We start from the raw sequence: 16603 nt of genomic DNA, 5'->3' as shown, positions 1-16603 counted from the left end.
TTTTTTAAATATTAATTTCCTTTCCTCTTTTCATGTCATAAACACTAATATGATATCAGGAATTCGTATTTTTTTTAATTATTGATTATCTTTCTTCTCTTTATATTATAAATAGTATTAAGAGTTTACTTTTTTATTATTTTCTTATTCTATTTTCTTTATCATTACCTGTATAATTTTTATAATACATTAGTTAAAAAGTCAAAAGATATGATCAATTAAGCTACTAAGAGAAAGAAAGAAAAAAAAGTTAGGAGAGAGCATAATAATTTCAGTCTAATAAAAAAATAATAATTAAAAGAAAATATTTAACTAATTAAAATATTAATATCATTAATGAAGTGTACTACCCGTTTTCAAAATAAGAAAACTAAGGAGATGATATTAAAATGTGGTATTTACATAAATAAAATTTATTATCTAACTATTAAAAAAATAAAAAAATAATTTTAAATTTATAATGTAAAAATAAAAAAAATTTTAAATAGTTAAATTTTACTAAAATAAATAAATTAGACAAAAATTTGACCTAAATATAAAATACTATAGAATTGATATTAAAATTTATGAGACTAAAAGATATTTAATTACTGTCTTTATTGATTCATTCCTATCATACGTCAGTCTTTCTTCCCTTAACTTGTAAGATTTACACGAAAATAAAAAAAAAGATGCTCTAGATTTTAGATTAATTTTTTATATAAATAAATTAAATATTTTATTTATCTATATATATAATTTAAAATATATTTATTAATTTTTTAATATTATTTATTTTATTTATAATTATTTATTTCATTAATTATATGTTTTTTTTTTAAATTTAATTCAATCTAATTTAATCTATAATTTAATTTAAAAATTTTTTATGTACTCTTTTTAAGGACTAATTCAAATGAGTTAATTTTTAAGAATATGTTGATTTTTAATGGACGATTTCAAATTATTAGTTTTAGTCTTTTAAATAATTTTTTTTATCAATAATTAATCCTTATTTATATAAATGAAAGGCTTAAATTCTTTCATCTTTGTCTAAAAATTATAAATGATATTTCATGTTCGACTTGATGACCGTAGAAGAGATGATTGAAGAATTTTATTGAGATTGATAATAAGTTTAAATCACTCAAGTATATAAGTTGAATAGTAATACAGGTTAGTTAAATCAGTTAACTTACTCTATTAATATGATAGTTATATAATTTCTTCCAGATGTTTCATAGAAAGCTAACTACCAATTTGTATTTTGTATTAAATTAAGTGTGAGAGTGAACTTTTTTCTTTTTGTGATTGTACCAACTATGAAAAAAATTGTATCAAAAAATATAAGTAGATGTGATATCCATAACCAAATCACATATAGTTGCAATATTACATTAGAGGAATATATTAGGATTACACTATAAAAAAGATGATCTAGTGTTGGTTCAAACACAAAATGCAAAAAAATATTAATTATTTATTTTTTTTCATGTATTAAGAATTTCTGGAATCTCTCAACTCTCAACCCTGATGAAAGGGGAAGATGAAACTAAAATTTATGAAGCCAAAAAATTATATGTCAGCCTTTGTTTCCCTTATTAGGTTTTCAATATCACAAGAGATGTAAAGGTGCTCTAGATCTTAATAATCTTATGGTGGGTTGTACTCTTTAGAAACTATTATGTTGTGTGATATGAATCCCTCTTATTTTATCATATACTTTGTATTTATTTATAGGTTCAAATTCCATAAATTTTTATAAATTTATTAATGTTTTAGTTATGTACTTCTTTATTTTTAAAAGTTAATATTGAATTTTTATATTAAATAAAAATAAAGCGGGTAAATTCTTATCAACATTTTTTATTTAAAAAAACCATAAATATTTATATTTTTTAAAAATAATTTACCATTTATCTTTCATCAAACATAAAAACAAATATGCGAAAGAATGTTCTGCTCTTTTTTAATAGCAATCTTAGTAAAGATTAAAGTATAAAAATTCAATTACAAATCTTTTAATTATAAAAATTACTTAATAATAAAATCGTATAGAATATTTAATCCTTATTTATAAAAAAAATGGCTTAAGTTTTTGCGTTATTGTGTGTATGAAACATATGTATGGATGTTACTGACAACTTGATTACCCATGCCTTCATTCGCCGTCTACAATAACGCCGTTTGGTCATACTTAACACTATTGCCGTGGTTTCTTTAATTAAAATTAAAAAAAAAAGAAGAGAATTTCGCAACAAGTTAATTAATTGGATAGCAACTTGCTCTGGCTCCAAGGCTATAAATGACCACATGCATAAGCAAAGATGAGGCATCCATCACAAAGTAGAAACTAACTAATTAAGGAAATTCAGGAGAAAAACAACAGAGAGAAAGCAGCAAAGCTTCACAAGTAGCGATCAAAGAAAAGTGAGATTATAATATAACCTCTCTCTTCACCTTGTTCAGTTATTTGGGGTTTTATATATGTTAATTGTTCAATATCTCATGCTATTTATTTGTAGATTATCAATGATGTTTGAATAATATATAACCCCATTTGCATTATTGCAATTTACAAAGTTATAAACTAAGTGTTTTTTATTATATTGTTCTTTAATATATAGGGAATGGCCAGAGTATTTATCTAATGTAATAGTCAGAATTAGTATCTGTTATAATTAACTTTTGAAAAATACTAGAGAGTAAGCAAAATTGATTGTTTTTAATTAGTAATTAATTATTAATATTTAAAAGTATAGATTAAAAATACTAACAAAAAATAATAAATTAATATATTAATTTTTTACTTTCTACAGTATTTATTTTACGGTAACCCGAAAGTGTATTTTAAATACAACGTGATATCTATATTAATTAAGTGATGCACAAAAATTCTGAAAAATAGGTTTATAGTTAAAAAAATCTGCATTGATTTTATAATTTATGAGTAAATGCTCAATCCAATTTTTGTTCATTTTTTTAAAGATTAAGGTGATTTCTGTCCTAAAAAAAGGACATTTCAATCCTTAAAAAAAGTTATTTTAGAATAATACAATTTTTTTGTTAAAAAATTTATTAAATAATAGCAAAAATTAGTATTATGGAATTTCATTTATAATTTGTGGTGTTTTACATTTTCAACGACTATTAATAAATTTATTTTTAAAAAATTCCTTCATTATTGATGGTTAAGTAGTGAAAAAGGACCATTATTGACGAAAGTGACATCAAATCCAATCCTTTTTATCTTATAGGTATATGTTTCTGCACATAACAATATTACTTTTTCTATCTTTTAAAATTAATTTGCTAAATTTAAGTAATTATGTTTATAACAAAGTTTATAAAATTTTGTGAATTATAATTAGGAATTAGCTTAAGATTTTAAGCTTTTTACATTTAGTCTATTTCATAAAATATATTATGGTTCCAAAATAAACTCATAAAAGTTGAGATTTTGTTAATGTTAAAAAATTGAGAAACTAAAGCCTTATGTAAAATAATTTATAAATGAATATATTTTAGCCTATAATTATTTTTATTATAATTTTTAAAAAATAAATATAAATATTGTATTAAAAAATGTTAATAAACTCCTGCAACTCACTGACGGGCGTAGAATCTACTAATCTAGTATATTATAGTTGTTTCCTTAGAGCATGCATATAGTAAACTGTACTAATAATATGTCAACAAGAAGCAGTCAAAAGAAATATGGAAAAATGGAGCAATTTTTACTTTAAAATTAGATAAAGTAGTAAATCTGTATGCTAGTGTTAGAATTGTTTTTTATTATATAACATAATACTAACATTTAACTTTCTAAATAAAAAGTTTAAAGTTATTCGCTCCAAATAAGATAAAAAAAATCCAAATAATTAAAACAATATGGCTATTTACATGAAGATAATCTACTATGAAAATATGTATTATGTTAAGAACAATATTATATGGTCAATAAAATGTATTATTTTTTATTAATATTTGACTAACTTTAAAAACTAAAAAATAATTTTTAATTGATAAATACTAAATTTTAACTTTTAATATAACAATATAAAAATAAAATTTTAACCTAAAATGTTAGCTAATTTTAATTAAAAAAAATAACATTACTATTTCTTATATATACTTAATTAAATATTATTATTTAATAACTTTTCATCTATTAATAAATTAAAGATATCTAATCACATGAAAACAAATAATCATATTAGATAATAGATATATATAAAAATTAGTTATTAGTATAAAATATATATAAAATATAATAAAATATATATTAAAAATGAGTTCAAATAATATATATATTTATATATAAATATATGGTGATTAATTTTATTAGTTAATTTTAATATCTAAATATAATTTTTTTGGGCAAAAGCAGAAGAGAGAACTAGAATTGCATAACTTACACTTATATTACCATGTATTTTACTATTAAATTCATATTACAAGTAAAATATTTTATTTGTTTTTAAAAAAAATGTACACAAATATGGTATATATATCATTGTTTTCTCAAAATCAGATCTATTATTATTTGGACCTTTAGTAACTGATGTATAACTATCAGAAATTCAGAACAATGAAGCATCTTCAAAATATTTCCAAAACAAAGAATGGCGAGTTTGAGAATGATGATGAGAACTATGATGCTGCAATGCCGGTGAGCCCTATGGCGCATTATTTGAACAGCTCTGCGCTAAATGTGTTTGTTCTCTGCGTTTTGGAGATCGAGATTCCAATAGACGACTCAAAGGCCATGCAACTTCTTGAAGGCTCGCTTCTCCCCCTCAACCCACGCTTCTCTTCTATCATGGTAATATAGTAATCTAACTACAAACTTATTAGCTATTAATGCAAATCATACAAATACTAATCATTATTAACCATGTCGCTTTACTATATTTAAATACAAAGCATATAACGTGTTATATATCTTAATTTAATTTCTCTAAGAAAAAATGCTTTTCATTAAAGTAAGGATGTAGTAAGCCAACAAAAATATCGTAATAATTATGACATATTAATTAGATAATATTATAATAATAAACAATCGGATATCATATAACAAAACTATTAGAGATAGGATTAGAGTCGTCTATCTATTGTGGAAAAATGCATGTGAGATTGGAGAAGAATATATGACTAGAGGAAGAGAGAAGAAATTAGGTAATGAAATTTATATTAACGAAGAGTATTAAAAAATATAAATTTTATAACTATCTATTTATAGTTCATTATAATTATATAAGATTGTTGTCACACTAACTAATTCTATACACTTCAGTTTACCGACGACCTACAGTTATCTGATATTAAATAACAATAATGATAATGATAATATTAGATAACACTCTCCCATAAATTTGTATTGTTAGGAGAAAAAAGGTTCAACAATCTAAACTTAGAATATGTAGCATAAAAGGAACTAGGAGCAAAAGACTTTGTGAGAATATTTGCTGTCTGATTGTGAGTTGAAATGGAAAAAAGATGAATAAGTTTTTTTGTAACTTGTCACAAACTATGTGGCAATCAGTTTCAATATGCTTTGTTCGTTCGTGAAATACAGAATTGGTAGCAATATAAATTACAGAATTGCTATCGCAGTATATGTTGATTGGTTTTTGAATTGGAACACTAAGATCATGAAGAATATAACTTAGCTACTGAACTTCTTGGGTTGCCAATGTCAATGCTCGATATTCTACTTCAGAAGAGGAAACTGCAACTGTGAGTTGTTTCTTGTTTTTTCACGTTACTAAAGAGGGTCCTAGGTAGAAACAATAGGCAAAAGTAGATCTGCGAAAATCAGGACACTCGCCCCAATCATAATTTGAGAAACCAGTGAGGTGAAAATCTGACTTTGCCGAGAAGAAGAGACCTGCAGTTGGGAATTCCTTCACATATCGCAGTACTCGATGAGCTGCCTTTAGATGTTCATTAGTAGCACAATCCAGAAAATGACTTAGCTTGCCAATTGCATAGCTAATGTCAGGTTTAGTATTAGATAAGTACAGAAGTTTACTAATGATTCTTCTATGCTGAGTAGAATCATGAAACAATTTTCCAACACATTTGCTGAGTTTTACTCCATAATCAATGGGAGTGGTGGCAGGTTTACAACCTTCAAATCCAATTTTTTTGAGCAAATCAGGATATACTTTCTTTGATACAAAGTAATTCCATTTTCTGATCTTGCTACTTCTAACCCAAGAAAATATTTTAAATTCCTTGGGTTTTTTATTTTGAATATGTCATGAAGAATTCTTTTGATTGATTCAATTTTATTTAAATCATAACCCGCCAATACCAAGTCATCCACATACCAACAAAGTCTGTTTGGTAAATAAACTATAATCTGATTTGCATTGAGTATAATCTATCTCAAGCAAGATAAATTTTAGTTTACAGTTCTACTATCTGCTTTCTTGTTTCAGTCCATACAAGGACTTCTCAAACTTGCAAACCTGCCTTGATGAAGCTTATAAACCTGGGGGAACCTACATATAAAGTTCCTCTTCAAGTTCTCCATACAAGATAGCTGTGTTTATATAAATTTATTTGAGATGTCAGCCATTGACTGCTGCAACAGTTAACACAATTCTCAATGCCCGCAGCTTTACTACAGGACTAAAAGTGTCTTTGTAGTCAATACTAACCACGTGGGTGAAACACTTGGCAATAAGCATAGCCTTGTGCCTTTCAACTGTTCCTTCAGGGTGATATTTAGTACAAAACATCCATTTGCAACCAATTGTTTTCTTACCAAATGGCAAAGAAGTTAGCTTCCATGTCTTGTTTTCCTCCAAAGCAAGTAGTTAAGCTTGAATAGACTCTCACCAACAAACTTGAGTTATAGCATCCTCATAGTTTTTAGGCTTTAAATTTTGAATTTCAAGAGAGAATAAAAGATACATAGGAGAAAGTCTAAAATAAGACAAAACATCTGAGATTGAATACCTTTGAGCAATGAGCTATGAATTGGATGGGACAGTGCTGATGGTCTTGCATTCATAGTCTATCAAATATGCAGGAGCTCTAGTTTGCCTAATAGATCTCCTTACCCTAGCAGTTTCAGGCACAATTTGACAAGGTACATGAGAAGAATTTGATGATTCCTCATGTGATGCATATGCTGATGCAGAATCTATGTCTATATGATCATGAATTTCTATGTAAGGTAAGATATCTTCATTATCACTTAAATCATGAGGTGCTTCATTACTTTGAGTATTTAAATTTTGCTAACTCACATCATCTTAAGGGTTGAAATTATTCTGATTTAAAACCTGAATTTCATTTCCGTGCAAAAAACTATAGTCAAAGTGATGAGATGTGTTTGCTGAGAAGGTAGAAGTGACTTTGTTGTTGGAATCTGATTTGTCTCAATAAGAAAAACAATTCTCATAAAACTGCACATCTCGAGATAGAAATTTTTCTCGAGTTTGCAAATCAAATAATAAATAGTCCTTTTTACCCTCCCTAAATCCAAGATGCAGACATTTCATGGCTATTGGATATAGTTTATCTCTTTATCTATTAAGAGTGCTAGCATAGGCTAAGCAACTAAAGACTTTGAGATTTAAAATAATGGGTAGACACTTGTAGAGAACTTGATAAGGAGATTTATTTTTCAAAAAAGGAGTGCATAATCTGTTTATTAAATAAACTGCATGTCCAACACTGTAATTCCAAAATGATCTTGGCAAATGAGCATGAGTCATCAGAGCACGAGCCATAGCAAGAATGTGCTGATGCTTACGCTCAACAATGCCATTCTGTTGTGGCGTTTTCACACAAGTTCTTTGGTGTGTAATACCAGTAGAGCTGTAAAATATAGGCATTACGAACTCAGGACCATTATCTATGCGAATTGTTTTAACATTTGAACAAAATTGAGTTTTAGCAAAAACAACAAAGTCCTTAACTAACTGTGAAAATTCTGCCTTAGTTTTCATGAATAAAATTCAAGTGAAACGAGAACAGTCATTTACTATAGTAAGGAAATAACGTTTTCTAGCAAAGAAGGGAATGGACATAGGTCCCCAAATGTCAATATGAAGAATGTCAAACATAATGGCTGCTATATTTGAATTAACAGAAAATGGTGTTCTCTTTTGTTTACCTAAATAATATGAATGAAAGGTGTTTCATTTTTTGTACAATCAATGAATTCAAAGTGCATTTGTAATGCAACTAGTCTATCATGTGCTGGATGTCCTAGTCTAGCATGCCACAAGGAGCCTGAAGTGTGGTTGCGAGAAACTACTGTGATATGGGGGAGAGTCTTAATTTCCTTGCGCAGAATATAGAGACCATCAACATTACTAGTTGCACCAATTATTCTCAAAGTGTGCAGATCCTGGAGCAGTGATGCAATAAGTTTTAAAACCGAAATGAGTTTGAAATTGAAAGTAGGAATGAACAATGCATTTGTAAGGTAAATATCATCAAAAAACACAATAGTTCCCATAATGCAGCTTGTTGTGAGAGCACCATTGGATAATCTAACAACAATAGGATTATCTTGAAATAATTTTAAAAATTTGCCAAGGAATATGACACATGGTGAGTAGCACCAAAGTCTATAACCCAGGACTTATGTTTTTTTGTTGAAATGTTTAGAGCCTTGATATGAGATTCAAAATGCAAAATATGCACCATTCTACCTTTATGAGGTGAATGATTATTTTTGGTTAAAATCTGGCTAATGCTATAAGAATGAGATTGATCTTGTCTGTTGAGGAATGCTAGAAGCGCTTTCCTTTGCTCTGGAGTAAATTCATTAATGGTTGGTTCACTCCTTACCAGTTGATGAACGCTGAGATTATCATTATCATTCTCAGAAGCATCAGCTGTTGTCACACAATTAAGAACAAAATTTTTCTTATCAAACCGAGACTTGAAGTTTGGTGAATAACCGTGCTTCTTGTAGCAATTATTCATAATGTGTCTACTCTTTTCACAATGAGTACATTGCAACTTATTTCGTCCTTTGTTGGATTGACTTTTGTTTTCTTTTCCTTTTCCTTTCACTTTATTCTGAGATGAAAAGGCAGAGGAGCTTGCTAGAATTTTTGTGTCTAAAACATTATCAAAACTGAAGAGTTGCCTCTCCTACTGAGTAATCATGGACAGAATTTTGTTAATACTAGGCAATTCATCCATTAGCATCATTTGAGACTTAATGGTTGAATACTGTTCTCCAAGACCTCAAACAAACTTTGTGACTCTATCTTCTTTTCTTTGCTGCCTTATTATGTCTAAACCGCACTCACACTTAACGCAGTCACACGTAGAAATCGATCTAAAATCATCAACCTCTTCCCAAAAGTTCTTAAGCCTAGCAAAATAGGCGGTAATGAACATATCTCCCTGTATGAGTGTATGGATCTCCTCATTTAACTCAGCTATTCTAAACCTATTTCCTTGGTAATATCAATGTCTAAGATTGTTCCACAAATCATAAGCTATATTATTTCATAAAATACTCTGATATATGTCAGGACTCAGAGAGAAATTGATTTACATCATTGGCATGCCTTAAAATTTGGATCGGTTTTCTCAGGCTTAGAAATGGTGTGCCATCAACAAATTTGAATTTGTTCTTAGAATAAAGTGCGTTCATCATAACTTTGCTCCATGCACTATAATTTGGACCAGTGAGAGTGACATTAGTAATAGGTATACCTAGACTTTTAGACAGCAAAATGCTGTAAAGGCTTGAAAGATCTTGATTCGGATTTGTCTTGTTGAGATGACTCTGGTAACTTAACTAAAAAATGTCGCAAACTGCTGAGCATCCATCGCGCCAATACCTCCAGGTCCAGATCCACTTCCTAATTTCTCAATCATAAGTGCGAGTTTCACCAATTGACTTGCAATCTTTTTCTCTCAATCTCGTTGATCGGAATACTTGTTACGTCACTGTGAAAAAAAATGAATTAACAGAGCTCTCATCAAACACTGTTGTACAAGTTCAAGAGAGAAGAAGAAAAGAAAATAGACGAAGAGATGAAGAATGAGAGGAGAACAATCGAAGAAGAGAATTTCAGATATGATCGAGGAAGACAATCCAGATCTGATTGAAGAAATTAGAAGAATCAGAGAAATTGTTTTTGCCGTGAAGCTGGACTCTTCAATGTTTTTCAAATCACGTCAAATGATCGTGAGTTAGGAAACAAGTTATCTATTCTTTAATCTGCAATTTCTATGTTTCTCCATCCACACTCACCGCATCAAGTGAAAAAATGCATGTGAGATTAGAAAAGATTATATAATCAAAGAAGAAAAGAAGAAATTAGACAATAAAATTTGTTAATGAAAAGTCTTAAAAAATACAAACTTTACAATTATCTATTTATAACTACACTACAACTATGTGAAATTACGGTGACACAAACTAACTCTGTACAACTATGTGATATTAAATAAGAGCAATGGCAATGATAATATTAAGTAACATGCATCTATTTTAAAGCTGGAACTCTACACCAATTCCGACAAATAAGGACGCAGAATGACAAATCTTCGCAATTATTTGGTTCAGCTCATGAGATCTGGTTGGATCTCACTCATCGATTCGAACAGCAGAACGACCTTCGAATTTTAGGACTTCGCAAGGAGCTTATCAACTTGAAGCAAGGTGCGATTTCTCGATTTTTGCAATATTTCACCAGACTCAAACGTCTTTGGGAGGATATATCTCTGCAACTTCAGTCCAGTTCTGCGTTGTACGAGAATTTCTTGCTCATGCTATGAGAAGTATGTTTTGGTGCTTCTAATGGGATTAAATGATGCATATCAGCAAGTTCGAAATTAAATTCTGTTGATGCGTCCCTTACCAAACATCTTTAAAGTTTCCCCATTTTTAATGGCTTCTTCTGTATGAGTAATGAGGCACAACTAGCATTCGCAATGAAGAATGCATCAAATCTGTCTTTATGTGCTAACTTGTAGTTTGCTGGCCCACTTTAGAATTGAGATCGAGTAGAATTTATTCGATCTCCAAAATTAGTTTAGATAGGAGAAATGTTTTATTTTATAGAAACTTTATTTATAAAGAAAGTTTATGGAGTATTAGAGATATAATCATTATTAGTGTTATATTTTTTTATCAGTTGAAGTTTTTGGGATGAGTGGTATCATGATATGGTATTAGAGTACTAAATTCGAAAGGTCAAGAGTGGGAATGTTCATTTTATAACTCAATAGTCCATTGTATAAATAATTCATTGTCTCCCTAACGGAATCTTTTTAATAAATATAGAATTTAGAATAAGAGAGTTACTTAGATAAAAATATTAAAAATATTTTTTTAAGATGTCTTTTAATAATTAAAATTTAACATATATAATCGATTTAAATTATGTTATTTTTATTGAAATTAGATTAGACAAGTCAGTTTAGTCGAAAAATTAATAAATTAAAATTTTAATTATTAAAAAATATTTTTTAAAAAAATTTTAAACATAATTATGTAAGCCTTAAAATAAGTCATTTTAAGGATAAGTGCTACAAATTGCACGATTATCCACCAAATTACAAGAAGCAAACACATGGAGTACTAAAAACTAATGATGTTTGACATGATATCATCACTTTTTCTAAAGCTTAAGCTTAGAGAATATAAATACTTAAATAGTCATATCAATTATCAACCCATTTGAGCGGCGTCCGGAGATAGGGGCAAGACACGCACACGGAAAATAATAGCGATGTCAGTACGTTCAGAGCATGGGCGACATCTTCCAAATCAAACATTCATTAAATTTGGAGAAGATGGATCCAGAACCACATGGTGAAATATTAGTTTGAAGATGAACACAACACCAACAAAACCTAGCAGAGCCTTCAAACATTGTTTGATTAAACGAAAAAATTAATTTTTAATTAGCTCAATTTTAACTTTTACGGATTTATCATTTAAAATTTAGATTTAAGATAAATAAAATAATTCTAAAAAATTAATTGATGTTAGTCGGAAAAAAAAAACTTTGTTCTTTGAAAATAAATAAAAGTATTTATCACGGTAAAAATTTTACCCTCAACAAATATATAGTCTGTGGTCAACACCTACAACAAGGGAGTCAACTATTGCCATTGGTCATTTACGGATTGACATAGGCACATAGCCACGGTGGTCATCAAAGCACTAGTCATAGTAGAGTGCACCATAGTAAAGTATTAAAACTATAAATATAAATAAAATTACACCATTAATTTAATGTAAAAATTCTCAAAATTATTAAAAAAATTCCATGTCAAAATTCTAAAGATGTCCACTATATTTACTTCATTATAATAAGATACTCTTCGAGTCACTAAACAGAAATAATAGTCATTTTATTTTAAGTATATGTATTATATATAATATTTCGAATGAATTTAACAGATCGAAGGGAAGAAAGGAAAGAAGCAATGGAAGCCAGTTGAAGTGAATCTTAAAGAACACATCAAGGTTCCAATATTTCCAAGATCCAACAACCCAGCCAAACTATATGATGATGATTTTGATGAATATCTGACAAAAATAGCTGGTCAAGAATTACCACAAGATAAACCACTTTGGGAAGTACATATAATTAAGTATCCAACAAGAAATTCTAAGGGTGCTTTAGTTTTCAAGATGCACCATGCTCTTGGAGATGGATACACGCTAATGGCCTCGTTGCTTTCATGTGTACAAAGAGCAGATGACCCTTCAATTCCCATAACCTTTCCTTCAAGCAAAAAATCAGCGGAATTAGATGATGATGACAATAGTAATATTAAGATGAAATCCATGCTTAAGAAATTACCTCAAATAATATTTTCGGTGATTAAAGGTGCATCTGACTTTGGGTGGAGTGTGTTGAAAGGTAATTTGCTTGTTGATCATGAATCACCAATTAAGTCAGGGCATGAAGATGTGGGGTCTAGACCTATTGCTATCTCAACTGTCTGTCTCTCTGTGGATAGCATCAAAGAAGTAAAAAATAAGCTCGAAGTGGTAACTGATTTTCCATTCTCTTAATTGTCCTTTTTTGGGGTCTCCTTTTATATATCTACACCCTTGTTAAATTACTAGAGACCCAAGTATACCATGAAGGTGAATCTTTATTTATGAATTTAGATATGTTAAATTAATAAAATAATAAAGTAAAAAGTTAATCATCATTAAACTTATAATTTTTATGAGATGTGTGTTGTACTATTTTAGTTTAAGAAGAATTAACTTTTTATTTTATTATTTTATCAATTTTTTATTTTAAAAAATTTAATCTATTATTTTATATCATTGAAAAAATTTTATGTTTGCAAAATTGGCTCTTGAATTAAAAAAATAGGTACTCAATATTTTTTATTTTTTGTCTTATATTTAAATTTAATACTAACTAATTCTTTCATTCTTTACATTAAAGTATTGACCATAGTATTCTTCAAATTTAAAAAGCAAACTCATGTTTCTAAAATATCAAGACTTTGCTAACGTATTAAGTAGATCAGTTGTTTCCCTGTCATTTTTTAAGAGTAAATAGTCAAATTAATTCTTAAAAAATGATTAACTTTTTATATTAGTCTAAAATTCTCTTGTTAATTATTTTGTGGAGATTATAGATAAAATTATAAAACCGGAGTTATTTTTGGATAAAATAAAGTAATCATTTCATTAATCTTTGCCTATATTATGTTATATTATAATTTCAGAGCACAAATGATGTCCTAGTGGGCATGATTTTCCTTAGCATTCGGTTATACATGATAGCAAAGAATGCGGAATCAAGCAAAGCAGAGGCAACAGGATTAGTGCTGCTTAATACAAGAAGACTAAGAGCTTACAAATCAGTGAAGGAGATGCTTGATACTAAAACCAATTCAGGGGCTTCATGGGGAAATCAAATTCAATACATGCATCTTCCTATTCCCAAATCGAATGACAATTCCAATTCATTAAACCCTCTTGAATTTGTTTTGTCAGCCCACAAAATCATCAATAGCTTGAGAAATTCTTTGGCAATTCCACTCAATGGTGTGCTTTTAGGCTTGATTGATAAAATCAAAGGTCCAGAGGTTTGTATTTAGTACCCTCGACTTTATTTCTTATTAATTTACACATTGAATTTGTTTATAACTAACTTTTTTTTGGCATTTTTTTAATCGGAATTAATTTTGTCCTAAGGTCTTGATTTCACCCCCACAATTTTTTTAGAAACCAAAAGGTTATTAGTATTACTCAAAATAATAAACTCTAGCATGGAAATAAATTTGGGAAGATTTTTGACAAAAGGTGGTTTTTTTTTTTTAATGAGATAAAGTGACTACTATTGTGTTAGTTATATAGGATTATTATTATAAGCTCGATATCTCAATTGAACAAAATGGATATATTTAAAAATAGATTATCACACTTCATATTATCACAATAAGCAACCATTCTATTTTCTAATAATAGAGAAAATGTTTTTGTAATTTTTTTTAATTTAATTTTGATATATTGAGTGCGTAAAGTATTTTTGTACATCATCTAATTATACAATAATGTCATATCAATAAAAGTAATAATTTTTTGTATTGACCACGTATATAAATAATTATCTAAAAAAATAAATATAATTAAATAATTATATAAAATATTTTAACTAATAAAATATTAAAAGTATTTTTTATGTATATTTATCTAAAGACTATCGTTTTAACAAATATAACATTTTTTATCAAAATATAATTTCTAATTTGAGTATAACTTCTACGCAATGAATCATCTTATTATTACTACTCTTCCGTCTTCGTATTAATAATTAATATTGGATTCGTTCATCAGGCTGCGGCAAAATATATATACAAAGCATTGGCAAATTCAAGCCTTAGCATCTCAAACGTGGTTGGACCAGTTGAAAAAGTGGCTATTGATAATCATCCCGTCAAAGGGATTTACTGTATGAGTATTGGTACACGTCAGGTGCATGCCCATCATACCTTTTATTTATGTAATTAATTTTTGTAGAATATGTTGTAAATAACTAAATATAATTAACATTTTATTTTCAAAATTTGATGCAGAGTCTCACCGTGACAATATTAAGTTACATGGGGTATTTCCACATTGGATTTGGAGTGGAAAAAGATTGGATAGACGTACACCATTTGATTTCATGTTTTGAGACTGCCCAAGAAATGATTCTGAATGCTGCAAATAAAATATAATCCTGTTTTTTCAGCAAAGTGCAAAAGCATTCTATATATATATATATACACAGTCATTCGTATAAGTTAATAATTAAATTAATCTTTAAAAAATAAAATATTTTTTTAAAATTTATTTTTAAAATATTTTTTAATTAAATTTATTCATCAAAAATTAAAAATTAATCATATTTATCTTTGAGTTACTTTATTAATAATTTTCGTCAACAAATAATATTATAAAATATTAATTAATAACCTACATAATATTTAACATTTCTAATTGAATATTGATCAAATATGTTTATGAAAATCTAATCATTTAGTTCTTTTTTCAATTACATAAACTATATTCCTAGTGAATAAATGAATAGATTTTCAAAACATATTTGATCAGCATTTAATTAGATATATTAGGTGTTATATATGCTATTAATTAATATTTCATGTTATTAATCGTTGACAAAAATTATTAATTAAGTAAATAATGAAAGACAAATATAATTAATTTATAATTTTTGAATAATTAATTTAATTAATAAAATTTTTTAAAAATAAATTTAAAAATATTTTATTTTTTAAAAACTAATTTAATTATTAACGTTTTGTATGTGTATGCTCTTCCTATTATTGTGTCACTAATAATTATGGCTCGTGGTTCTACAATTAAATAAAAAATAATTAAGTGTTGTTCTTATTTGCATTGTACTCCTACTAGCTACAATTATATTTGAAAATATTGCTTTCTTTAATTTGCAAATTGTTTAAATATATTCTATTTTTCTTTTTTTTAATGATTAGAATAAATTAGTTTAGTTTACTTCATCAAAATATTTTTTAATAATCATTATAATTATATATAAATTAGTAATACTCATAAAAAATATAAATTAGTAATAATTATTTAGTTGATTCAAATAATCATAATAATAAACGGTTTTTGAGTTGAAGATACTTTCAACGAGAGAAAAATAAAGAAAAGAGTATATCTTTTTACTAAAAACAAATGTTGAGTTATGAATAAAATTATAATAGAATAAACCTCGCCGATAATATATTATTGGCGGATTTTTTGCGTCCGATGATAATTTTCGTTGGATATAGTGATGAAATATAGATAGTAAAAAAGCAGAATTTATTGAATATTACTGTAAAAAAATTTTCTACCAGTAATGTTGACATCAAATGATATGGCTCTATGTTATTTTATCGGCGGATTAATTCGACGGTAATGGCGATAGAAATTTTTTGTGACATTTTTTTTAAATGTTATTGTCGGACTATTTCGATTGTAGTCTTTTTTATTTTTTAATTAATTTTTTTTCATTCATCTATAATGTACCTTGATAATTAATAATTGAAATAGTGCTTTAAAACAAATGTGAAATATCAAATATACAAAAATAAAAATACGAAATGATGGTAATTGAAATATTTAAAACAATGCTAA

The 16603-nt window shown here is 27.4% G+C and overlaps 1 protein-coding gene across 2 annotated transcripts; it reads left to right on the top strand.

Moving 5' to 3' along the window:
• The first annotated feature begins 2317 nt into the window (after positions 1 to 2317).
• On the top strand, positions 2318 to 15230 carry LOC107462212 (wax ester synthase/diacylglycerol acyltransferase 2-like). Of its 2 annotated transcripts, none has more exons than XM_021129355.2 (6): positions 2318 to 2409; positions 4559 to 4804; positions 12383 to 12979; positions 13678 to 14040; positions 14792 to 14929; positions 15031 to 15230. In XM_021129355.2, the coding sequence occupies exons 2-6, from the start codon at positions 4571 to 4573 to the stop codon at positions 15172 to 15174; spliced, it is 1476 nt and encodes a 491-aa protein (XP_020985014.2). In that variant the 5' UTR covers positions 2318 to 2409; positions 4559 to 4570; the 3' UTR covers positions 15175 to 15230. The 2 variants fall into 2 exon arrangements, with proteins under 2 accessions (XP_020985014.2, XP_020985015.1); XM_021129356.2 differs by having other exon boundaries at positions 2332 to 2409; positions 4567 to 4804.
• Positions 15231 to 16603: the final 1373 nt, after the last annotated feature.

The sequence above is a fragment of the Arachis duranensis genome, chromosome 8 (genome assembly GCF_000817695.3).
Source record: "Arachis duranensis cultivar V14167 chromosome 8, aradu.V14167.gnm2.J7QH, whole genome shotgun sequence".
Classification (NCBI taxonomy): domain Eukaryota; kingdom Viridiplantae; phylum Streptophyta; class Magnoliopsida; order Fabales; family Fabaceae; genus Arachis; species Arachis duranensis.
The sequence above is the reverse complement of the archived record's forward strand: the minus strand, read 5'-3'. Positions and strand labels throughout refer to the sequence as shown.

Excerpts from the sequence above, each read along its gene's own strand:
- LOC107462212 (XM_021129355.2), top strand. The coding sequence starts at position 4,571 with ATGAAGCATCTTCAAAATATTTCCAAAACAAAGAATGGCGAGTTTGAG. Across the intron at positions 12,980-13,677 it reads TAAAAAATAAGCTCGAAGTG|AGCACAAATGATGTCCTAGT; the intron begins GTAACTGATTTT and ends TTATAATTTCAG. Across the intron at positions 14,041-14,791 it reads ATAAAATCAAAGGTCCAGAG|GCTGCGGCAAAATATATATA; the intron begins GTTTGTATTTAG and ends TTCGTTCATCAG.